The 27345-nt window shown below is 41.6% G+C and overlaps 1 protein-coding gene across 5 annotated transcripts in view; it reads right to left on the bottom strand.

Annotated features, from left to right (window-relative positions):
- The window catches only part of dennd1b (DENN/MADD domain containing 1B), a 104522-nt gene extending 77183 nt beyond the window's left edge, over nucleotides 1-27339 (bottom strand). For all 5 annotated transcript variants that reach the window (XR_008321590.1, XM_053322063.1, XM_053322062.1 and 2 more), the window contains exons 1-3: nucleotides 27124-27339; nucleotides 26468-26532; nucleotides 6530-6573 (exon numbers count right to left, since the gene is read on the bottom strand). Coding sequence is in view for 4 of the 5 variants with exons in the window: in XM_053322063.1 (XP_053178038.1) it covers nucleotides 6530-6573; nucleotides 26468-26532; nucleotides 27124-27140 (126 nt within the window). In the remaining variant the exon portion in view is untranslated. The remainder of the gene's footprint in view (nucleotides 1-6529; nucleotides 6574-26467; nucleotides 26533-27123) is intronic.
- Between the last annotated feature and the right edge of the window lie 6 nt (nucleotides 27340-27345).

Raw genomic sequence — 27345 nt, forward strand, 5'->3', positions numbered from 1 at the left:
AGACACATACACACACATATTCTCAAAGACATACACAGATCATATGAGGCCTTGTTTGACACTGCTGTCAGGGTGCAGTGAAGGGGAAAGACGAAACCCTGTGACACACAGACATCACACACATACATGTACACAAATACATGCACACACACATTTAGGCCTATACCCGTTTGCGTGCATGCACACACACACACACACACACACACACACACACACACACACACACACACACACACACACACACACACACACACACACACACACACACACACACACACACACACACACACACACACACACACACACACACACACAAAAAGGTATGAATTACCATCTTTTTCATGTCTTGGTTTCCCACACCCTGTGCCTCGCTGTTACAGCTTCACAAAACTGGCTGCAGCAGCAGCCAAAGAGCTGACAAAACACTCACAGTGAGCCACAAAACATCACTGCTTTTCTTTCTCCTATCTTTTTAGAAGATGGGTGGGCAAGTTGGCTTTGTCCTTTTGAAAAGCCTCTGGTCTGACAGAGGTGCTGTACTTTTATCTCAAGCATCATCTTCTTCCCTGCTATCAACCATCCCCTTCCTTCCTGTCAACTGCACTCCGCTACACAAACTCTGCCATGTCGTGCATTACTCTGTCTATCACCTGCTATATCAATTCATGGTGGTGTTTCACATCTAAACTTATCAATTTCTCAGAACATGTAGAAAACACCATTATTGTAAGAATACGGACAACATGTGAAATCACACAAGGATTTAAGCATGGTTTTGTAGACCCTGAAGTTACAATACTTACTCTTCCCATTACAGAAACATTCACTCATATGAAAAAGGTGGTTTTCTGCAACCAGCTTTGCAGTAAAATTGAGTCTATCAACTCTTCTGTCTCACAAACGAACTCACCCTGATTTTCACTGTCCTCTATCTTTTTGCCATTTGTTTCCCCATTTTGTCATTCCAAATGCCTCTCACCTTCCCTTCATCTGTCTACCTCCCTATCCCACTGATCTCAAGACCTGCTCACCTCCCTCCAGTGTTCAATGTCACCCTTTTTTTCCCATCATAGATTTCTTTTCAACCCCTATACTTCCAATCCTCCACCTCCTTTCCTCTTCCATCTGCCTACACCTTTCAGTCCCCTCTTCAGGTGCTATACAGGGTCCTCTTTATGGAGGACCACATATAATTGTTTTCAAGTCAGCATCTCTGGCCCCTCTGCTGCTGAACTTCCTCACACCCACCTTGTCTCCTCCACCACCAGTCTTGACCATAATCTCCTCGTTTCCTCTGAGACAACACTCAGCTCCCTGTGGGCTAATGCCACCAATCATGTCCACCAGCTCCTCGCCTTTACCTCAATCCCTCAGACCACTTCTGCCTCACCCACCCAGTCGACCTGTCTTCCGAAAGAGCCTCCTGCCTGCCTCCCTCCTGCCTGCCTCCCCCACCCAAAGCCAGTCCAGAGTCTGCTGAGGTTGAAGCCTCAGGAGACCCTCTTCCTCCATCCTTTGCTCTCTCTTAATCTGTCCCTCCCTCTCTCTTTGTCTGGCTGATGAGACAGTGAGCTTTTAACCAAAGATGGATATACAGGACTAGTAGTAGCAGGAGCCTGATACAAGGAAGTACTTTTACAGCCCAACACATCTGCTGTAAACATTAGATATTGTGGCAGTCCAACTAAGCCAAAAGGCAAGAGTTTCTTTATAGGCTCCTTGTTTTGCACAATGATAAAAGGGGACCTCTATCACAGACAAAGCAAATAATTACTTCATCTAAGCTCATTAATCCAAACTACAAAGTAACATCAAGACATGTATTTTATATAAGAAGAGTGAATGAGGTTTCTCAACTGGCAACAGTGATTTATCTATTCACCACCTATATGCTCCATATGCAACAACCTAATGTAAAAGGCCAGCTAGGAAATGTAGAGACTCACTGAAAAATTGCTCAGCAGGAAAAGCATATTACTCCATTTTCTCACAGCATAAGTCCTACAATGCATTAAATATCACAAACTGATTATACATAGCAATCTATGAGTCCCTATCAAAGCGTAGATTTTCCTTTTAGGATTTAATTCCACCAACTGTAGCCTTGGCATAAATGAAAAATAGCATGTTATACGGTCAACTTGATGCAGTATACAGCAGGAGGATCAAAGGTTCCCTATTAAAATGTGTGGAATGGCCATAGAGAGTTAACATCACCTTTAGTTCATAGCTGAGAGAAGACCTTGCAGTAAAATCTATTCATAATTCATTATTTCCTTTATTTCTCTCTGGATATTATGCTAAAACCAGGCTGGCAGGAAAAAAAAGTAGTTTATATGTAATTTGCAATTTCCTGCAACGGTGTCTTGTGTGGGGAAATATGAGATTAGGTTTCTGGAAACAAGAGGGTTATTGAACCAGGAGGGAGCAAGAGATACCAAGGGAACACAGGGGGTGGAGAGATACTCTAAAAAAAAATATATATATATGGTCAGAAAAAGAATGATGAAGGCAGAGAAAGAAAAGACAAGACAGGAAACAGAAATTGACAAATAGGAGGAAAGATTAATAGTCATAAGCAGTAGCACTAAGACCAGAATGACGCATAACGATGATATGCCAAGAAAACAAAACAAAAAGTTATCTCTGTGTGTGCATGGGAGTGCATGTATGTGAATGATGTGCAAGTAAACTGGGGGAGGAAAGCTAATTCTAAACTGTAAGGAAGGAATGTGCAGGAGAGCACAGCGGAGAAGGACAGCGTTAAGGCAGTGGAGAAATATATCCATAAAATAGAGAATAATCAGTGTAGAAATAGAAGGTGGAGTCTTTAACAGAATTACTAGCAGGATGTGGAGTAATCTGTGTCTTTTTCCTGGAAATAATAATCCCATTTCATCCAGTGTTTTTCACACTTCTCTTTCTGCAGTCATAAAATATAATCCATGGAGTTTAGATAGATGACAGTGTTTGATGAAAAGGTCACAGCAGGGGAGTTTTTCTAAGGTTAGCATGGTATAATCGTCTTAAAAGTCTTCAGAATGTATCAGTTATACAGAAAAAACTTTAAGTATAGCTGCAAAAATTCAGGTCAGAGAGATTAAAAATTACTGACATTAAATATTGCACTTTCATTCAAAAAAGCTGGATATAAGGACAATACAAAAATATGTGGGCATGGTCCACCAGTTGAACAACACTCCCTCCAGCAAGAGCACTTGATCCCTGTTCATTTAGAGTTAATATACTCGCCCAGGCTTGTAGCCACATCTCCTCAGGTATTTCCATTTTTACCTCTTCTTCTACCAACATTGCCTTATATTGTTGAGTATTGCTTATTAAGGTGGTAGACGTGTATAATTTGTTAATAATCCCTTTGTTATAAAGCATATACAAATATACAAATAATATGTGATGGTTCCTCTGAATCATATACAGTCCTACAGAAGGAAGTACTGACATTCTGTGTAAAAGATGGACTGGTTACATTACAATATAATCTACAGCACCAGTATGTTCCTGGAGGTTTCAGCTAAATGAACTATGATTTACGTTAGACTTAATTACTTTGTTAAATCAGTTAATTCCATGGTGGTCTGACAGAAGCCAAAGTCAAATATGTTTCTGCATGTAATCTTGGGTGGACAAGATTAAAGCAGTAGATTCCAGTTTTTACAGATATTATGGAGTAGCTCACAGTCTGTGCAAGTTTTCAAATGGTCGTCTATTTGTGAAACTTGCTGAGTGTTTATCATATTATCCTCTGTTCTATACAGAGAAATGGGCCCTCTATACACCACACTGTGGTTAGCTAGAATAAACTGGCAGAACCATTTTCTGTGTGACTGTATGTGTGTGCTCACTCTGCTGTGTTTTTCCACAACTTTGGGATGAGATCTGAGAAGAAATGGACAGATTTCCATCTGTCTGCTTCATTTGCAAAAAAAAAGCCCTTCTTGCGATTCAAATATATGCTTTAGCCACCTCTCCCTTCCCCTCCCTCTTTCTCTCTTCCATCTCTCCCCTCTCTATCCAAGTGGCATCTGTGGATGACCAGGCATCAAGAGTCTCAGGGGCTGAGGGAGGAATAGGGGGAGCAGGAGGGAAATAGAAAAAGGGAGGAGAGAGACAGAGAAAGAGAAAGAGGGAGCAAGCGCCTCTCACTTCATATTTCCCCAGCACCACCCCGGCGTGCCAGCCAGCCTGCAGTCTGTTCTCCTTTGAGCTTTCTATTCTACCACAGAACAGAAAAAAAATCAATTCATATTTCCATAATCCACACTCCTGTCTGTCTGCATGTCTTCGCCTCTCCCCCTCCTTCCATCCCTCTCCCTCTCTTTCTCCCTCTTTCTGTCTCCCTCTCTCTCTCCTTCTCCCCTGGGGTAGACTAACCCCTCCACCCCGATCCTACGGCCTACAAATGTCATTACGCTGAGCAACAATAACGGCCTAAACAAAAGGAGGCCTTGCTCTGAGCTCTGAGCCCCTCTGCAGAGACTGTTGGCTGCTGCTGCCATATGCTGGCCAGCTCGGGCCACAGAAAGAGACAGAGTCTGTGGCTACAGAGGACTCCAGCCTACAGTCCCACAAAGGAGGAAAGGAGCCCTAATCCTGGTAATGAGGCCCGTGAATACAGCCTTTATGTATACGGGGGAAAGGGCCAATCCCTCTGTACACAGCAAACTAACTAGCCATCTTAAGGGCCATCTTATCCACACAAACGATCTGGTCGACAACAGAATTAAAGAAAAGTGAGGTGGGGGGGGGGGGGGGGGGGGGGGTAAATAAAAAAAGACTTGCTGAAGCAGAGGATGAGGCTCATGTCAACACATACACTGTATTTTTTTTTCTTTTACATTTCTGAGTTTCAGCTGCTCATTTTGTACCTTTTCCATCAACACTTTCCTGTGACTACGTCCATAAGTGTGTAATTTCTCGCTCGCACTCTTGTTCCCTAACTCCCTCAACCTCTCACTCTGATAGCATCCTCTGGTTATTGTGGGGCAGGAAAACATTGCCTGCAGCATCTTTCTAGCCTGTTTATTCCTCCAAGTGGATCAGAGAGGCACAAGAGCTTTTTAAACTCTGTAGCATGGCTGCTGTGTTGAGAGATAGTTAGCCTATACACATATTGTTGTTTTTAATTTTTCTCCCTTTCTTCTAGTGATGGGCTGCTGCAGTCCAATGATTTGCTTCAGGACCTGTATTTTCTGTCTCTGTGGCTTTTGGCACAGAAACAATATGTTGCATGGCCTGTTTCTCTGCTGTCAAATCAGTCTTCTGCCATTCTTCGACTGACTAATTGTCACACACACTGCCTGAGAAGCAACAGCAGCAGAGAGCAGGAGTGATGGCATCACCACATGCTGGAGCAACAACAGGAGAGTGATTCAACCTCATCTACTTATGGAGCAATGTGCACAACATGGAGATAAATACACTTATTATTATAGGCCGTGTGATCGTTTTGATCAAGTTGGATCTCGACTGTCGTTCTTTGAAGGTGAAGCCAGAGAGAAATAACAAAGACACCCTGCTGAGGCAGCATATTTTTTGCATTTTTGTAAGGGTAAAGAGCAGGCCTTTTAAATAAAAAAAGATATGAAATCAGTTTAAATCAATCATCAATCAACTATTTTCTGCATAGGCGTGTACACGTATTGTCCCCCTGAGAAAATGACAAGTTTTGTTTATTGGCTCAAAGGATTATTTGTTTATTGGCTCAAAAGATTATTATGGCATGACGTTATCACAATAAGTAGAAAAGATCAAAATTCGATAAACTGGAATGAACCTTTAACATGGTTCCTCATTGAAAACATGAGCCTTCAACCATCCAGCCAAGCAGCAGTGACTGGGGTGTGTATAACCCAGCAATACTTACCTCTGTCTAGTTTAGGGGGAACATACTGTGCCAAGAAGTGCTTCAAAACAGCTGCAGATTTTGTTTTAAGACGGAAAATGAACCCAATAATGCTGTGAATGTGAAACAAAAGGAAGCAGACACAGTAGGACAATGAGCGAGAAAGCAAACGATACAAACAGATAGGGAGAGTAAGAGAGAGAGAGAGAGAGAGACAGAGAGAGAGAGGGGAAAACAGAGGTGTGCATTCCTGTCACGGTTGCATGATAATTACTGATTCGTCGGTTATTGAAGACCTGCTCACTGCTTTTCATTACCAGCAACAGACGTACAATGAGACAGAGAGAGAGGGAGAGAGGAGGAGGAAGGAGAGAGGGAGAGAGGAAGCACTGATAGTGATGAGGAGGAGAGCGGTGGTGCTGCTGCTGGTGGTGGTGGTGATGATAGGTGTTGGGGGGAGGTTACCACAGGATGGCAGGGTGAGTGAGGGCATTAGGAAAGGAAGGGAGATGGTAGAGGAGGAGGAGGTAGAGGTTGTCTGTTACAGTGAACGAGAGAGGGAGGGAGAGAGAGAGAGAGGGAGAGAGATTTGGAGAGAGAGAGAGAGGGAGAGAGGGAGAGAGGAAGAGAGTGAGAGAAGAATGAAAAAGCAGAGTGTGTTCCAACCTGGTCTGTGTGGTCCTGGGGGAAGCTCCACAGCACGGTTGGATCTAGAGGTAATTGACAGACAGCATTAATCAGCGGGTGAGAAACACACCGTCTTCGCTAGCTGCCTCAGAACACATACATATTAATGAGAGGGGTGGGGGCAAGGGTGGCTGCTGCGAGTCTGTGCACGCACGCACACACACATACACACACGCTCAGACTTATATACTCGCTTACACACACACACACACACACACGCACACACACACACACACACACACACACAGCAGTGCACAGTGAAAAGACAAGAGAGTGTCTAGGCTGTATGTGCTGTAAATATGCAAATCTATACTCTCGGTGTAGATATGATAGATTATATTACACACCAAATCATCTGCGTTTAAAAAAGTCGTATCAGCACACACTCTAGTTTATTTGCTTAATTATTTCTACATTGACACAAGCCTGGATATTTGCTGGAGAGATGTACAACCTAAGCTAAAGAGTTTACAGTATAATCATGACAGAGGCTTGTGATTTTTGAAAGATTAGCCAAGATGATTAATTGATTTGCAAATCTATAGGAAATTGATTAATTGCAATAGTTTAAGTCCAATTACATGCAAATACAAGAGATTAGCTGGGTTCAGCTTCAAAAATGCTATTATAAATGGAATATTTCAGGGGTGTTGGGGGGGACAGATTACATAATCAACAGTGACAATAATCATTAGATTTAATAATAGACCATTTATAATGTTCATTTTTATTTAAACAGTGAGTTTCAATGGAAGTTTTAATAGTGAGTTATTATTATTAAAATATACAGCAGTGATGGGATGCTATAATAGCAGTGAAGATGGACACTGTTTACCAAAAAAGAAACACCTATAAATAAAGCAAAACAATAATGACATTTTTCTTAATAAACGATCAGCTTTCTGTTGGCTGACCCCACCTGAAACAAACTTGCACCAGTCTTAAAGATAGGTCATTTTTCAGTTTTTCTGCTTCCAAGCTAAAAAGCCAGCTTTGCTTCTCATACACCTGTGTGGTTGAATGGGAGCAGCCATCCAGCCTCTGCCTGAACACAGGGGTCTCTGGTAAACATGGTTTCCACAGCTCCAAGGTCACCCTGTGACCTCAGCAGGAACAGCGAGGGTTTGAAGAGACGAGCTCTCACATGCCAGGTTCACTGTCATGGACATACAAAGACCCACAGGCTGCTGAACACAACCCCACCTCTGTCTAAACAAAGCTGGTTAGTTAAGAGAGAGCATCTTAAAGGATTACACCATAAGATACATATCAGTCTGAGGATGAACAATAGATACATGTTCAACAGGTACGTACCATGAGGTTTGTTAACCTCCTGAACTTAACTGAAATATCACCAATAATTTTAACAAGATAATCCTACTCTAAACATATGCCCAAAATATGAATGTAGACCTTCATGAATAGGTTTCGGCTACTTCAGGAAAGAGAACATACAATTACACACAATGGGTAGAGTAGCTTCATGGCTAACAAACCAGGCTGCATGAGAGAGAGGGGAACACAATGGACAAACGGATGACAGGACGCAGCAGAATCCATAATGCCTTACATAATCCTATTGGATAATTTCATGGGCCCCATCTTGAAAAGAGCGGCACAGAAAAAAAAAAAAAAAAAAAAAGCAGCAAAGCTCAAAGCTCTGCACTCTAACTCAGACCACCCCCCTCTCTGTACCCAATGATCTGCCACAGTTAGAGCTATTTTATGCTGATTTACTGGGTGAGAGGATGGGAACTGCTGCTGGAGAGTGATACAGGACAGACCAAAAGGGGACAGGAGCGACAGAAGAAGAAGAACATGGGTGGGTGGGTGGGGGTGGTCGAAAGGTGGCTTGTTGTCTCCAGTGTTTGAAACTTTTGGCAGCGCTGCCTACTTTCCACAGTGATTGGCCAGGTGAGCAGGTATGAAGATGTGGGGGGGGGGGGACTGCACAGAAACAACTTTGTTCCACATTCTTCACATTCCCACTTTGCCTGTGTTCATGTTCACAACTGAACTGCACCAATGCTTTCTGTATTGACAGAACAGACAGGAAGAGTGTGACTGAAATCAAGATGGGTTCTGACAGCGGCTGCAGCACATACTGGACTATAGTCAAAAAACACCATGAATGAAGCTGTTAAGTTCTGTACAACCTGTACATTGATCATTTATTTACTTATCACCACACACTTAAGGGCAACTGCTCTTATAAAGTATTTACTATTTAGTTTTTCTGATGTAGTGAAAACATAAAATACAAAATAAAGTCCAGAAAAAAGGTTGAGGGAAGGAAGGATGTATCGTGCTAACATGATTGACTGATTAAACAAGTAGTAAAATAATAAGAATGGATAATAATTTTGATCATTACTTATCCTTAAAGTTATTTATCAACATTAGCTGGTTAAACTACTGCAAACGACTGCATTCAGCATGCATACATACAGGCTAAGGATTATTTATATTATTGATTAATCTGGCAATTGTTTTCTCTATCAATCAATTAATTGTTGGTCAATAAATGTCGGGGGACAATGAAAGTGTCTGTTTCAGTGTTCTGCCCACAGTGATAAACCACATGTCTTGTTTAGTCCGTCAACAGTCCATAAAACGAAATGAGAATTAATTATGCAATTGCATGAGAGAAAGAAAAGCAGCTAAAAAATGACTTAAATAGCTGATTTATTATAAGAGCTACTGCCTGTTTATTCTCCTTCAGTTGACTAATTGTTTTCATTCTAATGCCTTTAAGAGTAGTCTGACCTAAGATTATGTCACATGACCAACTCCACTTCAGATCAGAACTCCAAAATTTTTTATACATGTTGACTGAGTATGTTTATTTCAGTGTGGAGTCACACTGACGGAGAGCAGAGGAGGCAGAAAACAGACTTTTCTTGTGCAGCTGAGGACATGAGAAATTTAGAGCACTACCAAACACCTTCCTTTATCATTCATATCTGCACTTTCCTCTCTGTGGTGTCTGTGCTCTCCTTTCTGTCCTACAGGCTCGTATTCTCTATGTTCTGCCCTCCCTTCACATTCCTCTGCCAATCATCCTGCCTCTCTGTCCTCTTTTCCACTGTCTTCTTACACCTATTTTTTTTTTCTTTTTCTTTACCCCCCCCTTTCCTCCCCCCTTTTCTTGCCTCATTTCCGGTCCTCCGTCTCTCCTATGTTTCCCATGCTTACCTCCTTATTTCTTTCCTTCTCACAACCTTTCTTTCTCCTCATCCCGCCCTCCCCTGCAGCTCTCCGTCCTCTTCCCTTCTGCACCCCCCCCCCCCCCCCATCTATTTTTCTCACTCTTTTGCGTTTGTACACCCCTCCCTTCAGACGTGCTGGGCGTGTGGTGGACACAAGAGGGGGCCTGAAGGGGGTTAAGGCTGAAAGTTGAAGGTTACGGAGGTGAAGAGGACCCCTGCTGCTCCGCCAGGGGACACAAATGTCACCATGACAGATCCTGCACCGGTTAATCCACCCTCCCCTCCTTAAAATACACACACACACACACACACACACACTCACACTCACACATACACACACACACAGTAGAGCTCCTTGATACTGCCTTAAAAAAATGCTACATTTCATGTCTGAAGTAGCTGCAATATCGATGTCAAGTGTGAAACATACAGACAAAACCTGTTGTAAAGCATTTTTGGCTCAGTGTAAAAAATTATCAGAGGTACAAATGAAATGGTCATAATTCACTCAGAATAATAATTCACTCAAAAATATTCAGACACGAGTCCACAGTAAATATATTTCTGTCTCCAATGTCTGAAGATTTGGGCTTTTTCTGGATCTCTACACGCTGGCTACGGCTGTGGATTTTACAAGTGCATTGTATAAATGTGTTGGTTTACTTGCAAGGTCATAAAACATTCTCTGCATGCAACAAACAATGGTAACTGTCAGGTCCAATAAAAAAAAGAAAGTTGGAGACACAGGGGTTCTGGAGGACACAGCAATGGCATATGCGAGCAAGTGCACGTAAACACACACGCACGTACCGCTAATAACAATGTTAACACCTACGCAACTGCAGCCCTTGAAACGGTAGAAACGTAGTGCTTTGTTCAAGGGCACTATGGTAAGGTATTACTTTTGACAAATGCCTCCTACCTGTTTATCTACACATCTGTCTTTCAAACTATACTCTGTTAGGCCTGCCTGAATAATACATTGATTTGGTTGACCTAAGCCTCTCCATCACCAATCTCCATCAAACCCAAAAATGCAAAGGATTCAAAATGTGGTTGTTGTTTTTTTGTTTGTTATTTTTTTGTATTTCCTACAGTTGACTAAATCTATAAAGAGCTGTTGCAAAGAGTATAAATATAGTCCTTGTGGTGTGACACCAGTGGCAGTTAGTGTGACAAGGGGAAAACAACCTATAGCATATTTCACCCTGCTGGAGCGTAAACAGATCCAGTGGGTGAGAATTGAATTGAAATCACCTATCCAGAGTTAGATTCCTCCATTCACACCCCGGGGATTGGAGGTGGGCAAATGTGACGACAAGCTCTGGGGGGGGGGTGACCATTGGTCTCTGTGATGTGCACGTGTGTCTGTGTGCAAATGTGTACTGTACAAGTACAAGCATGTTTACAGCGTGCTACAGATAAGCTTGGGAGTGAATATTTACTGTACAGTAGCATGTCCATTGATCCCTGAGGGCTTCAAGCGTGGCTGACCTCCAACAGTCACGATGGAGGCAACATGCAGGCAGCCCCTGAGCCGTGACACAGATACTGGGGAGGGGGCAGGGGGCGGTGGTTGAGATGGTCAAAAATCAATGTTTTGGCTATTCCTGAGACGCCTGTCTTTAAAAGTTGGAGGAGGAAAGTAAGCGAGGAGAAAGGAGGGTTAATAGGTGATGGGTGTTGGGAGCTGAGAGCGGGGCAGCAGGGGAAGAGTGGGAGGAGGAAGGATGAGGTGAGGTGAGGGATGGATGGATTGCCTGAGTGGGAGGTAGACCTCTGCCACTCTCAATACCACTTCCTTCCTACCTACTCAGGTGGATCATTAAAAGTGATGGGATTAAACAGAATAAATTAGCAAGATATGTGTGCACTGATATATGAGACACAAGAAATAAGCCTACCCCTTCATCTCTTATTTCTTCAATTCTCTGCATAAATCTATGTCTATTAGCGCTTCCAAGTGGGCTAAAACTGAAAAATGTTGGCATCTTCATCTTGGCATAAATCTATGCTTTTTGGGATTTCCAAGTAGGCTAAAAAGAAGCTGTTGGCAGAGGATGTCATTCCTAATGCTGTTGGCGAGAAGAAAAAGTTGGCATATAAACACCATGTGTCAGAAACCTCATACTGCCCAGCGCTGCATGGCAAGTTATTTAACTTTGAGCCATCTTGTCACAAAACAAAAAAACAGGAAAACCCAACTTACTTAATTTGAATGACTCAAGGATCTATAAAAATTGCCTTTGCAAGCTACTGGAAAAAGCGTTGTGATAAATATGAAACACACCCACAGTGTTTGTGCACAGTGTTTCTATAAGATCACTTTATCAGCTCAATACACAGTGGAATGAATGTATGTTACGCCTGAATGTATGTTCTGGCTTTAAAACTGAGAGATTTCAGTAAACACAAAAAGACCTAACCCTAAATCCAGTGTGAATTCAGATTTAGATGAAAGCCCTTAGTTTATAATTCTCTATACTATGTGAATCAAACACAGACTTCGAGCCCTCATGGCCATCCAGTGTTCTAAAAGCATAAAAAATGCACTTTTTTTCACCTTATTCCACAAACGACTCAATGTGTGTTGTGAGTGAATAGGGGGCCTGTTTGTTAAGAGAGGCCAAATCCCATATGGTGAACAGCAGCTCCTCTGGTGAGAAGAGAGGCTGTGAAAGCCACCGGCAGCCCCTCTCCTCCATCCGTGCTCCGGAGATGAAGGGATGTAGCGCCTGCCTCTCCTTGTTCCTCCTTTCTCTCGCTCCCTTTGCCTCCTCTCCTCACTCTTTCTTGGCCAGGGGTTAAACTGCTGCACTCTAACCTCCTTGGCAATGATTTCATTCACTCCGTTTCTCTCGCTTACTCTCTCATCTCTGAGAGAGATTTATTTCACAGTATGTAGTGGATTAGGCCCCCCTCGTATGCCCCCGGACAAAAGCATTGTTTTAGCACTAGCCTGTTCGCTGTAACGGGAGGAAGCTACAGCTACTAAGTGTCCACAATACGGCCATTGTGGACACAGGGCTGGAAGGACCCTGCCTCGGAGGCCGTCTAGACTTTGAGCCCGGGCCGATTGGAGAAACAGAGGGAGAAAATCCCATCAGGCAGTGGAGTGAAAGTTAACTAAGGTAACCTGCTGTGAACCTGATGAAGATGTCAAGCCAACATATGGCAAAAAATGTCTATTGTCAGAACAAGGAGCTTTCTTCCCTCTGAAGGAGGGTATGGTGCAGGAGGAGGAGCCGAGGGGTGGCTAAAGAAGAGTAGGGGGGTTGCACAACCTAAAGGAAGGAATAACTGTGGTGGTCATCGTTTTACTTCTGGATCAGTAGCCTTATTCTGGCCGGGAGGAGGCCCAACCCCTCCGCTCACAGTTAAAGGAGTAAGCAGATTAACTGGCATCTTTCAAAGGCTAACAGAAAGAAAAACACACTCACAGTCGTTTAAAACAGTTTTTCCCCTTTGCCTATCGAGTCTCAGGCTGCACTCTGCAAATGGCATTACATTTCATGCTGATTTAGTGAGCAGAGGTTTTGAGAAAAGAGAAACTTCTTAAACGATGATATGGTCCTTAAGTTTACTAATTCTGATTGGTCACACTATGTTGTTACAAATCAGGGCTGGGGACTGATAGAAATGGTGAAAGCCTGAGGTAGATCATTAACGACCTGGATTAAATTAGAACATATTCATGTTTGATATTAAATTGATTATTAGATCTTAACACAAACAGAAAATTCTGATAAAATTCATAATTTACATACATCATTGATCTAGATTAGATCCAGAAATAGGCCTATATATGCAAAGGAGTGATACAATTTACTTCCAATACTTGAAAAATAATTTGAATCAACAAAAAGAAAAACAACCTCTAAGGTAGAGCCTGCTTTACCAGCCAAAAAAATCAACTGGAAAGCTTCAGAGATGCCGGCCTGGGGGATTTTGTAAGCCATTTCTGCATAATCTGAAGAAGATAAACAACAGCCTCAGCCTCACTGGAAGAAGAAGAAAGAAAGAGCTGCATGGAGATGATGTGACCCTATTAATGCCACATTAGTTGTTTCGTCTTCCCAGCTATGTGAGAAAAATGCTTCAGTGAGATGAGCTGGGAGAGAGAGAGAGAGAGAGGGAGAGGGAGAGGGAGAGGGAGAGAGAGAGAGAGAGAGAGAGAGAGAGAGAGAGAGAGAGAGAGAGAGAGAGAGAGAGAGAGAGAGGGGGGGAGACGAGGTGGAGAGATCGGGAGACAGAGAGAGACGGAAAGATAGAAGTGAAAGCGATACTGTCTCCAGGCTAGTTGGGATGCAACCCAATTTCACAGCTTCACGAATGAGTGGCACAGCATATGGATGCAACCTTTGTGACAGCCTCTGTGTATCACCACATATCAGCGTTGATATTCCCAGTCAGATTCCATACTGGCCCAACATTATGTCAAACACCGACTCCGCATGACTGCATCTTCAACACAACACACAGACAGTATGTTTGTTGGAGGGTTGTTAACCTCCTAAGCTACGAAAAAACAAACCAGCATCTCCCAACAGACAGACTACTCTCCAACTTTCTCCTCACTGTGTGATGTTCAGCTGCTGCATTAAAGCAGTAATCCAAGTAAAATCTGACACAACCAGAAATTTGAAATCCGATATGTGACCCATTTTTATTTCCGAATACGCAGAAAAATGGAGGGTCGACTGCAGAGTTTTGATTGTACCAGTACAGGTTTATGGTGATGATTCCATCACTGGTTGTTAGCTGGCAGGCTGAAAAACCAGCATTTCTTCATGTTATCACGTTTCTCTCCATATGGTCCAACCATCTGCTTTAGTCAAAAACAACATCTACTAACATCTACACAAATTTACACACTTAGAAACTCTGCTGTCATGTAGGAATTCATATTTCTTAGCTGGTTTGTTTATTTGGTGGGGTCTCGTCTGACAGAAACAGAGCCTTAGTTTGATGAATCTGACAAAATGTAGTTTGTGGATGAACAAACTTGTAAAGTTTAAGAAAAGCTGGTGATCAGGTCATTGTCAGTCGGTTACAGATGCTTAGGGGAGAGTTCCTTTTCTAGTCTTTGAGGTGGTGGTTGCAGCATCAGAAAAACACTGTGTGTAGCACAGCAGCTCCTTGAGGTGTGGAGAGGATCGATCTCAGTTAATGTCATATGGCACAGCACCCAGAGGCAGCTGCGTGGTGCTGATGACAGTGCAAAGCTTTGCCTTTGGCGGCTACATGCTCGGTGCTGCTGAGCTGTGATTTGAAGTTCACATGCAAAGGCTGACAGACAGACAGCTCTCAGTCAGGCAGTCAGATAGTCAGACAGTCAGCCAATCTTTCCACAGGGATGAAAATACATCTGTATCTGTTAAAAGCCTACACTAGCGTCTAATCCAAAAGACATTCACAGGGGTCTCAATGCTCTGCAGGACTGATGGACGAAATACTAAAAAATATTGGGCAAATACAATCCAACCACCATTATACATCAAACATACAGGGACTCACACTTCTCCAAAATTGAACTGGCGTCAGTAGAAATGGAAAGATGTGGGCTTTTGCAGAGCCATAACCTCTTTTGGGATTATCTGAGATAGCCATTTTAAGATAAAGGGACCCTGAGGTCTAAAAAACCTCAGAGTAGTTCTTTTATTGTCCAATTCTTTCTTTCAATTTTCCAAATGTATCTTAAAATGAAATCAGGGTTGCCTGATGTTATATAAACTGTCTAAAATGTACAATAATATAATTGGTGAAATAGCTCCACAGATAATATACTGAATGCTCAGTTGTCTTTGCTACGGTCAAAGATTTCTGCTTAAATATAATTTGGCCTCATCAACACATCTGTAAAGTTAAAGTTAACAGTGTGATAGAAATCGATAAAGTGAAAATAATCTAATTTAACAGGATAACTGACTCATGCTAAAAAACTGGAATACATGTATAGATTAAAATAATGGTACATGTCTGTGATTGATGAACTGATGTTAGCCAGTTGCCTGCACCTCTTTACCTATATTGCTTCTTCTTTTACTATTCATAATGTACCTTGCAATATTATCAATTAAAAAAGCGATGCAACACATTTTGAATGAAGCAATGAATGAACCAATGAAGTAATTGTTTCTGTTTCCTCCATCAGGTCTTTTCTCTAGATAACAAAGAACTTTTCATTATCCGATTTAGTCCATAATACATCAGATAATACTGATCTGACAGCCCATTATAACTTCAATTATGAAACCTGATATCTCTTATTTTTCAGTTGATACCGAATCAGTAGATAAATAGTTTCAGTGCTGGACAGAATATAAACTTAATATTTGCTTAACAGAGTCATGGATGTTCAGTTCATTTAGAGTTGCTACTGCTATGTTTATACTGGAGATTTGAGTAGCTTTACGTAGCTCAAAGATTGAGGAGCAGAATTTATGGTTGACACCATTATCTACAATTAGGTAAAAGTAACCCCATTGTAATTCCTGTACTTATGACAGAAATACATGTTCTACCCTTTATACCAACGCTGAGCAGCATCTCACCAGTTCAATGCTTGTCTGGAGCAGGTCTTGAAGCCCGGGTGGGTAACATGTGTCAACCTATTCATTGTGACTACAAAGACAGGTTTATCCCACATTATTGTGGCAGTATAAAGGAGCTGTTAGATGTCTATACAACAGTTAGCCTAATTTCAACCAGCTCCAAATGAAGGAATATAATCAAGGACTATTCCCCTCACAATTACACTTGAGAGAAGGACTTGAAATGTAGCTGTAAGATTGGAAGGTGAGAGATACAGAAATGTGTGTGTTTGTGTGTGTCTGTCTATACGAAAACAATCCCTTGTGGATGAATTACATGATTTGCAGTGATAAATGGTCTCAGACACTCACAAAGGCATCAAGATTGACCTATATTTTCTGTCTTGAAAAATAGGCCAGAACCCAAATTAAGGGCCAGTAGGGCTACTACATGCACGTAAACGCCATCATCTTCACAGTAATTGTGGGGTGTTAGGAAACATAGGAGCGGCCTTGAATGGAGAGACATAGCCCCGGGGCATAGCTGTTGACATGTAAATAGTGAGGATAGAAGCTGAGATGACAGCACAGACAGCACTACTAGAGCTTGACTTGGGTTTGGCCTTGGCCACAAAATTAAGGTCTAAAGGACAACAGTCTAGATGTCAGAAAACCAGTACTCATATCATGTCAATAAGTAGGCTGATTTCCTTAATTGCCGGAAGAAAATAGATTTCTGTCATTTACATCATTTAGGTTTTAGGTCTTTTTACATCACTGTATATGGCAGCAGCTCAGAGGGGATCAGAATACACCTTGACTTGAGACTATATTTCTTCCATATATATATATCTCTTTCCCTTTCTCTGTTTTTTCTGTTGAAGGCCAATGTGGTTTTTCCACAATGGTACACAAAGAGACCCCAGCAAAACATACATCATTCACAGGTATCATGATTTGCTAATAGTACAGAACTAATAATATGTGCCTGTGACAGCCAGATGTAATTAATTACATGCATTTTTGTGCTAAACTCTGAGGCTTATTTAATATATTTTCCTAAGCCTGTGATATTGGCTATAATTCCCTCTGCATGTGACAAGAGCAGTGGGCTAGCTGATGTAGTCATGAGAAGCGAGTCAGCCCCAAATCCTGTTAAAATCCTGTCATCATAAAATCTGCTCAGCATGACAGTCACAAAAGTCAACATATTTTTTGCGCACAGCTTTTTTTTTTTTTTTTGAATGAAATGAGATTTGCCAGACTAGGATAGGTTACCATCACAAAAACTAGATAAATCAGGAGCTGCACTAATCCTGTTCATTTGTGGGCTAAACTAGGCCACATTGGTATTACATGCATAAGAACCAGCCAATCATTGTTCCTTGACTCAGAATAATTGGTTGTGTGTTTGTGGGTGTGTGCATGTGTTTGTTTCGGACATGCTTGTGCCATCTGCTGTGCCATACATACACTCCTGGTCTCCAATTGTCATCGCCTGACACCCATGTGAAAAAGAGCTTAGCTTTAAGATGACACCAGTGTTTGTCTTTTTTAAAAGTTAAATTCAGCTGGACATGAACTTAGCCTGTGCTTCATCATGGTTTTTTATTTTTAAACACATAAAATTCCAACAGCTCTCTGGAGTATAAGTTACAAGTGGTCACAAGGGAATAAAATCATCTGCCATCTCACAAAGAACATGTACACAAACACACACAAACAAAAGGCGAGCCACCGACAACAATGCTGTGAGGCAGCAATTGAGGCTGCATTCATCAAAATCATCTCATTTTAAATTATTGATCGGGTCCCTACTTTTCCCCACTTTTTTCGCCGCAGAAAGGGGAAGTCTAAAAATAGCCTGTGCGCGTCAGTGCCTAGAAGTCTTTCCATGTTCTCCCAGTCTGGCAGCATTAGTGAATTCAAATGAGCCAGCTCTCACAGCTTCTGTGTCTCTTTCTAATGCGCAGCAACACACATCCACTGCAGCCGCGCGCGTGCACACGAGTTGGCGCTCACACACATACACTTAAACATGTACCTGTTATCACAAATGCACACGAAAAAAAACCCAGAGTTTCAGTACTGCATCAGTGAGTGGAAAAGCTCAGCCAGCAACCCCCACAGTATCTCACCTCTCATTATATAGACTACTGCCATCAGCATATCCATTCCTCCATCCCTTCTCCCCACCTCACCTGTCCCACCCCGTCTCATTTTGCCCCAGTTCTTCATGTTTTGGCCGATAACACTCTGTATTGTGAAGAAGCAATACTCCCGCTCCCAGCTTTCCTGAGGTTGGTGGTGTGTGGTGTGTATGTGTGAGTTTGTGGGCCAACGAATGACCACCACCTGAAAGGTCCTACTGACCTGTTCTCTCTCTCTCTCCACTTTCCCTGTCTTAAAGAGTAATAATAAGAAAGTGGGGTGTGGTGCGCTGAGCATGGTTTGTGACTGTGCAAACAATGTGTAATCGCATTAGTTGATATGCAAGCATATACACATAGGTAATACGGGATGTGATTAAACCCTGTACACATGAAAAAGAAAGCTATACTTAGACAGTGTGAATGTGAATGGACAGAGGAAACCATTGACAATGAAAATGAGCTGTCCACCTGCCAGAAACAATAAAACATGAACACGGGCACATCAATTTGCATTACTCTTTTTCCGCCACGTTGCATTAGTAATATCAGAATAATAAAACCACTTTGAAATATTGGAAGGGTATCCTTACTGCCAAAAATATATTAAACATAAATGTACTGATCACAAAAATCTATTCATATGGCTTGGAAACTGATTGATGACCCGACCTGTAAATCTAATAGCATGTTATTTCCCTATAGGCAAAACCTAGCTCAAACAATGATGGCAGTTGTATGCCTGTAGATTGATCTTCCCCATATAATCTGAAACAAAGCAGGTCAGAGTGCAACGTGAGGGCACAACACTTAACTTCCATCTCTTTTAAATAAGAAAAGAAGTGGAAGTAGAGCCAGCAAACAGCAGGCCACTACACAGTGCTAAATGGGTGAGTGACTGCGAGTAGGGAGCTACAAATGACTCCAGACACAGACAAAAGTACAAGGCTGGAGTGCTTTGAGAGAAGCAGTAACACTGGCTGGCCAACTTTGTCATCTGGATGATCATAATCGAACACTTATTTTATAGCTTACTGGATAGTATGGAGGGAAAACATCGCTTTAAAAAGGGGGAATCCACCCTGGCAGCTAAACTCACATTACTAAACCACTCAAAAATATAGTGTAGTTTTTATTTGTGAACATGTGACTATTCAATTAAAGTTTTTATTCCCACTGACACACTTTTTCTTTCAATGTGTAATGACATTCTTACATACATATTTACGTCACTTATTCCTGTTTAAATCACATTAAATTACGGTCTTCAGAATTTCCAGTCTGAGCAATTATGATACTGAAACTCCTCTTTAATATGGTTCTGCTTTAGTACTAACTACGCTACATTAGCACGACTATTGACACAAGCACTCACACCACGTCCTATATTTCAGTATGTCACGTCATTAAGAGTGTCTACAAGAGAAAAGTGCATCAGTGAAGAAGTAAGACTGACTGACCTGACGCAAATTAAAAGAGAAAAAGAGGTTAGACGTCTAAATTTGGACTGTTGGTCAAACATGATCTTATTGACACTCAGAGGAAATAGAGTGGGAGGGGATTTCTCAAAGTTCACTCACACTGAGGTCATTACCATATCGTAGCAGGGAAGTTAAGAGACTTCCTCAATTCATTTCAGAGGAAAAAGCCTGATTCTCTGAAAAAGAGCCAATTTAGCAAAATCATATGTGGTGAGACAAAAGAGAAAGGCAGAAGGGTTGAGAGATAAACAAAGTGTGAGACCCTGGGGTCCTCTCAGGAGTGTGAGTGGAGGAGTGTGGCCTCTCTAATGACCAATCAACACCCTTCTTGCTGCCATGGCATCTGTTAGTACTCCAATGGCCTCCCATCTGAGTGTGAGCCCACCGTGAACTCGACACACAGCCGGAATCCAATCAGACAGCAGAACCGGCAAGCACGGGTCAAGGAGCAATTCTGACATTTTGCAGAATGTCAACGTTCAACCTTTTCTGAAAGTTCTACTACACAGGAGTTTTGCTCTACGAATACGCAGGGTGGAAATGGAAGGGGTGAAAGCCAGTGGGGGAAAAAATGGAACATCACAGTGCTGCTGGAGGGGGTTACAGCAGAGATGGAAACAGATTGATAACTAACTAGCGAACAGTAGGCGACACTGTGAGACCTCCTGGTCTCAACGAAAATGTTCTTAGGATACAGAACAAAAGTAACTTTTCATAATTGGACAAAGTGAAGCTATAAGGTCGTGTGAATCGAAGGGCAAAATGTGTCTACTCTATACTTTTTCTTTCTGGTTCTTCTTTTCATATATATGAAGGAATGGAGGTCTGAAAGACAGCTAAAACCTATGCAGGTGCACTGATATTTTAACTGCTAAACCTCCAGCAGTGTATTTTAATACTAGTGAGAAACTATCATGAGATACTGAAGCAGACAATGAACCCATCAGTTGTCTCTGACAAAAAGAAGACACATGCTCCGTGGTATTCAACTGCCAGGCACACACATGCAGTCAGTTTGCAACAAGATGACGAGTGTTTGTATCCATCCATCCTCTAGAGTTGTTTATTCTTGTTTGGCGTCATAAGGGGATTGGGCCTATCCCAGCATGCACTGGGTTTATGTCAGAAACATACTGAGACACATAAAGATGCATTCATATTTACAATAATTCACACAAAAGGACAGTTTAGAGCTCCCAATTCTTGTGACCTGCATGTCTGAACTGTGGGAAAAATCTGGAGGACTCACAAAAAGAAAAATAAAGTGTACACAGAAAAAATATGCAAAATCAATCACACAGAAAATAACCAAAGCCAGGTTTCAAACTCAAGACCTAAGTCCTGTGATGCATCAGTGCTAACTGAGCTGCCCTCACTGAGGTTTTGTTTTTTAACAGTAAATCATTTCCCCTAATTGCAGCATGAATGTAGCTGTAAAATTGATATGCTGATCTATTAAGTTTATTGCTTTGTTACTGGGAACAATCTGGCTGAAGGGAGCGGGCGAGGACAGGTAGCATCTGTCCCCACCTACTGCCTTGGCAGCGTTAGCGTCATCTGCTAGCTTTGGCAGCATCTTGGAAGCACATCAATATGGCTTTATGTAGCCAGGGCCGCTAGTAGCTAGCATGCCAGTCACGCACTCAGGCAACGCTCGCTCACAGCCTGAGCATCCACAGAGCACTGAGCCAACAGAGCTAAGCAGAACTGAGCTCGGGCTGAACAGGGAGGCCAGGTCTCCCTGGACCTGCATGGGGAAAAAGGGCCAGTGTCTGTCATCTCTCCACACATCCATGGTTAGAAGTGTGGAGCCAAGTCCAGATATGAACACTGCCACTATTGTAGCTGTGAGCTTTATTTTCTTGTTTTTTTCCCCAGCAACACTTCTGTGATGGAATGTTGATGCACTCATAAAATGTCAATTACTGACAATTTTCGAGCCTAGAAAAATTCTTAACTGCAATTTAACTATTATATGTAAAATCAAATCTGTAGCTGATGGAAATGCTTCAGGGATGTCATTTTTTTTAGCATGAGTGTTTTGTAGAAAAAGAGGACCAAAATCAAACCTACCAGTGGGAGTAATAATTGGGACTTTGTCAAACAGGAACACACCAAGGACTCTGGAAGGGCAAATTGCCCTAAATTACATGGTTTTAGCTCCACACTTACAAATTAAGTCCCCCTTTTCCACAGTAAGACAAAAACCTGATCTAGACGCCTTCACATCAGACTTAGGTTAGGTCTAAAAGGTCATGCATCAAAAGCAACACAAGCTGTGTCATTCAGAGTAGCTGAATGGTCCTATTGACTCAACATCACAGACCTTCAGGATTCTTAAGAGACTCTAATAGAAGCAACTGAACAGTCAGATCTAAACAGTGTAAACACTCCCAAACAAAAGTACAACCCACAGACACAAAGTGAGAAATTATTTTTAGACACGCCCATGCTCAGGTTTTTGCTACTAGAAATACAAAAATGTTCTGAGTTGACTAGTGTTACCTCTGATCTATGTTTATGTATTAACTCAAATAAACAAAGGACTAAATAAAACTAAATAAAACCAATTAATGCCACACTCAAACCTGTTGTTCTAAAACTGGCTGAACAAATTAAAATAAAGGGGAGTTATCATGTGTGTTTTCTAGCTCTACATTTATGTTCTGGAGCTCTATTGGTATTTGCCAGATTTACAGTTTTAAAAAACTCTGTATTTATTTTATACTCGGCCAACATTAGTAACAAAGGCTATAGAACAGACGAGTGCTCAGTCATGAACCATGTGATATCAGTTTGATGTAAAAGAGTTAAGGTCAAACTTCAAAGCAATGCGGACATCTGTTTAGCATAGACATCATAACTGTACAAAAGTAAGAACAAAAAAGTGACATGTCTTGTGTGAACAAAATAAGTCTGTATAATTTACACATAGTTTTGGAGGGTGTAAAGCAGACGAGACTAAACATAGGCACTTGAAGCAAAGCCATATCGGTTCTCTCAACTTGGGTGACTTCAAACTCCAACAAGTCATGTTATGGTAAACAACACTTTTCACCATGATGTTCATGTTGTCACACCTTGATTTTATCACAGTCTCTGATCATGGATCATGATATAGATATCACACTTAGTCAAACAGTATATGAAACAACATTGTACTTTGTCAGTTGATATAGTTTTGATCAATGTAACTCTTAACGGTTACTAAGTAGTAAATAATTTCATTCAGCACTCAAGCTTTTGACAGCCTGTTACATAAAAAGATATTGTTGAGTTGTGGTCTTGAACCTTGCATAGTTCCTGTGCCAAAATGTTTACTTTATAATGAGTGTACTATCTATTCTGAGATCTCTAATTCTACAAGGGACTGTGACTTTTTAGTCGCTGAGAAAACAACTTAATAAAAAACAGTCTTATTGCAGGCCTGTCTGCAAACATGTGGGTGTCATCTGCACCCGTAGTGCTGACTACAGAAAGGTGTGAAACCCAGTTCACACAGGAAGTAGAGGGAAGGCGTACTTGACCATCTTAAAAGGTTCAGCTATTTTTTCCTGATAACAGTACAGCATTTTTTTTTTATCTCTGTAGTTTAATCTCTGCGAATAAAAAAAAGATGTAACCTCTACATTACCCTAGCATCATGTCATGGTATTGTGCATGGACCTCGTTTCAGACGTGCAGGACCAGGATGTGGTGAAAGTGGCAAAACAGTGGTACTGCATCAGCAAAACCAAGCACATTGCAAGCTTTCCAGTCACTCAAGGAAGACATCCTTTCAATCAAATTAAAACATGACACCACAAACTGGATTGCTATGCATGGCAGAGAGAGTGCATGACTACGACTCTGCCAAATTCAATCTAAAATTAATCTTGTATTCCCTGAACTGTTAGGAGGAGATATGAGAAATATGAGCAAGCTGGAACCTTCTGCCAGTTCTCAAAATGCTCAAATCTACACCATGTTGCTATGACAATTTAATAATAGTCTATCATGATTGCACTATTGTTTGTTTGCCTCTGTGAGGTAGTAGGAGGATAATGTGTAAATGTGAAGTGGTACTTTTTGGCAAAGCACCTATGTTTAGCTGTAGGAGAAATGGTTCTACTTTGTGGTTAGTGACAGTGGAGGTTTCATATCATGGCCAAACCTTGTCTGTTATGAGTCATAGCATTAACCCTTTCATCTCATGACAGAAACAAGCACCACAAGATTGAGACAAATGCAAACATGGCTATGAGACAGGTTAATAGTAGGGCCTAATGCATGTTTAGATTTATAAGAACTGCACAATATCGTCAATTCAAGCCTAGAACAATGATAAAAGCTTGTGCAGCACAGCTCTTTGCATTCAAGACACATTTCATCACACACATAGTTCAGCTAAAGTCAAGTCAAAGAAAGGGAAATTGATCAGACTCAGAGAGAAGTGATTCATTCCTCAAATGGTAATCTGAAACAACCCTTTTAAAAAACAATATACCACAATCATAAGCCCCTGATGGCAGATAGTGTAGATCTACATCATGACATCCTCCTCAACAGGGACATTTGTAATAGCCAATCAAGAGCCGAGAGTCCTTTTGTTCAAATGACTGAGTAGAATGCATGTTCCATTTGACCTGAGGGGTGTGCAAACATTGCTCTATAGCTGTGCTCCAGGGACCAGGAGTCCGGATATGAGTCTGACCCTGAATCATAGATGGGGGAAGTCAGTTATTACAGCGCAGGCTGGTGGTTTATGAGTTTAGTTTAAAATCCAATATCAGAACTACATCCAAGGACAACTTTCAGTGTACTCTGCTCGGTTCAGCAGCTGCACAAGTGAACCGTCTACATAACACCTCCTTAACGTCAAAAACTGAGCGGGCAAAATAAGACAGCTGGTGTAATATGTAGTGAAAATGTTTTTACATGATATTTGACTTATGGGTGACACTGGATATTGATGTGAAATATAGTTTACTTCATTTCCAATATTCATAAAAGGTAGAATATAGTGTTGTTCTTCAGTGGTCACAGTCATTTCCCAGGCTAGTCTGACCACTTTTTTGTCCTGACCACAACTGCTGGAATGTTTGACCACTGCAAACAGCAGAACAGCTAATGCAGCTTGCTGACCCAAGCGTGATCTTTCTAAAGCAATCTCTGTGGGGTCACAGTCAAATGGGGAATGCCTGCACTGGTTACCCTATGGTCAGGCTTAGTAACAGGATAGTACATATTGTCAATATCAGTCAAATTACACACAGTGGGATAACTTCTGGCCAATGAACAAAGCACAACACTAATAAAGATTTTAAAGCAACCAACATCTCTGACATTATGATTTTTACAGCAGACCTCAGTGCTGACCTTAGCACTGACCTTCTCTTGTCTTTGGTTTCTTGACAAAGTGAACCACAGGGCACGCATAACAGCACAGACATAATGATTGGTCTTACTGTGCAAGACTGGACTCAGTCATACAGCATAGTTCAGTGACACTTACTGTCTGGCTTAAAACACCCTCGTGAGTCCTTTTGGTAAACACTGCCGCCAACGTTACATGACATTGTGACTCCACAGCCTTACAATTACTGTAATTACACTAAAATGGTCACCTTTACAAACACAAGGCATCCACCGGATACAAAACACAAATTTACATCTTAAACAGTGTACAGTAGATGTTAGAGATGCAACTAACAGTTATTTCCTCTATGAATTATTAATCTGTTGTTTATCTCTTAGACAAATCAATTAATCATTTGATCTGTAAAATGCCCATCACAAAATATTTGCTTATTTTGTCTGACTCATACCACAAAAGCCAGAAAAGTCCATTTATAGTAATGTAAAAGTGAGAATGGCAGCACATTTTGATATTTAACTGTATATTTTGAATTTCTGGTTTACAATATAACTTTAGTGATTAATATAGCCAACTTTTTAAATCGTTCCTGTTTACTGTAGATCAGGGGTTTTCATAGTCTGAGACCGTGGGGCCTCCTCTCAGACAAAGCATGGAAAAAGGCGCCCCCGCTCTACCCCTACCCTTAGTTTTACTCAGTTCCTGGATGATGATGATCATGAATATGTTATTTGATCTACACACTCAACTCAGCTAAGATAATAGCCTGAGATCGCTGTGTGATATAACTTCAGACTACACCAAATACATAAAAAGGCTTATTTTGTGTGAAATAGGAAAACAATCCCCAAAACTGCAGTATCTCTAAACTATCTCTTTAAGCAAATCACACATATTTAAGCTATTCTATGAGAGCTCCTTGTGATAACTAATGTTAACTACTGTTATATTGTTTCACTTCCATTCACTGAGCCTCCCCTGAAACTCTTTGGAGCCCCTCTGGGGGGGCCCGCCTCCCACTTTGAAAACTTCTGTTGTAGATCACATAATCAGATAATTGTTTCAGTTCCAGCTCTATAAATTACTTGTACTATTCATGAGTTTCTAAACTTCTTTGTTTTACATGTCTACAGCAAGCAGAAGTTACAGTGACAGCTCATCATTTATGTTAATATTTACATCACCTACCCTCATTCTCAGATGTTGGACATGCCACCTGTACAACCACATCAAATGTTCTTTCTGGATTCTCCCTGAAAAGAATAAAACACAGTTAAGTGAGGGTAAAGGAGGAGACATATGTTTTTAAACAGAATCACTGGCAACAAGTGTGTATTCAGCATTTGCTATCATTACAGCTGTGTCACAGCTGTGGCCATTACGTGTACATTAGTAGCATAAGCATAAAGTGGACTTGTAGTCACTTGTCCTACTTCACATGAATCACAGTGTCAACAAGCCGATAGTGTCAGTACCAGCAGGTTAGCTACAGATAATAGTGCTGTAGTCTGAATGCAAGTTTGCTCATTTAAGACAACATATCTTAACTAACTTGGGGCAAAGGAGATAGCTCCACATGTAACCGATTTAACACTGTCTGGTTGGCTAGCAGAGCTGCTAATTGGTGGTCAGCTAGTAGACAGAGCAACAGACTGACCCAAATGCCGACGAGCCAGCTGGCCTGACTGTTAAATCCACTGCTGGAGATTGGCTCACATTACGCATGACATTCCTCCGTGTTTCACAATGAACGCTAAAGCGTCGGCAATTAGCTCGACATTTCTATACCACGAAGCCGACAATAGTGTGGTGAAAAAAAACATAAAACTCAAAAGAGGTCTTACTTTATTCTGCTGTCCATGGTTTAGCTACCACATCGCGACAGATCCGTGCTGTCGGCTGTCCGAGAATATTTCCACCTCGTCCTTCCGCTCCTCAGTCTCCACCGTCACTCCTTCTTGTTTATCTGACACCGGTCGAAAGCTGCCGCGGCCACATGCTTGGAGGTGGGTGATAGTGAGGTGTTGTGTGCCGTCCTTCACTCGTTAATGTGGCCTGAATCCCGG

The sequence above is a fragment of the Scomber japonicus genome, chromosome 7 (assembly GCF_027409825.1).
Source record: "Scomber japonicus isolate fScoJap1 chromosome 7, fScoJap1.pri, whole genome shotgun sequence".
NCBI classification, from domain to species: domain Eukaryota; kingdom Metazoa; phylum Chordata; class Actinopteri; order Scombriformes; family Scombridae; genus Scomber; species Scomber japonicus.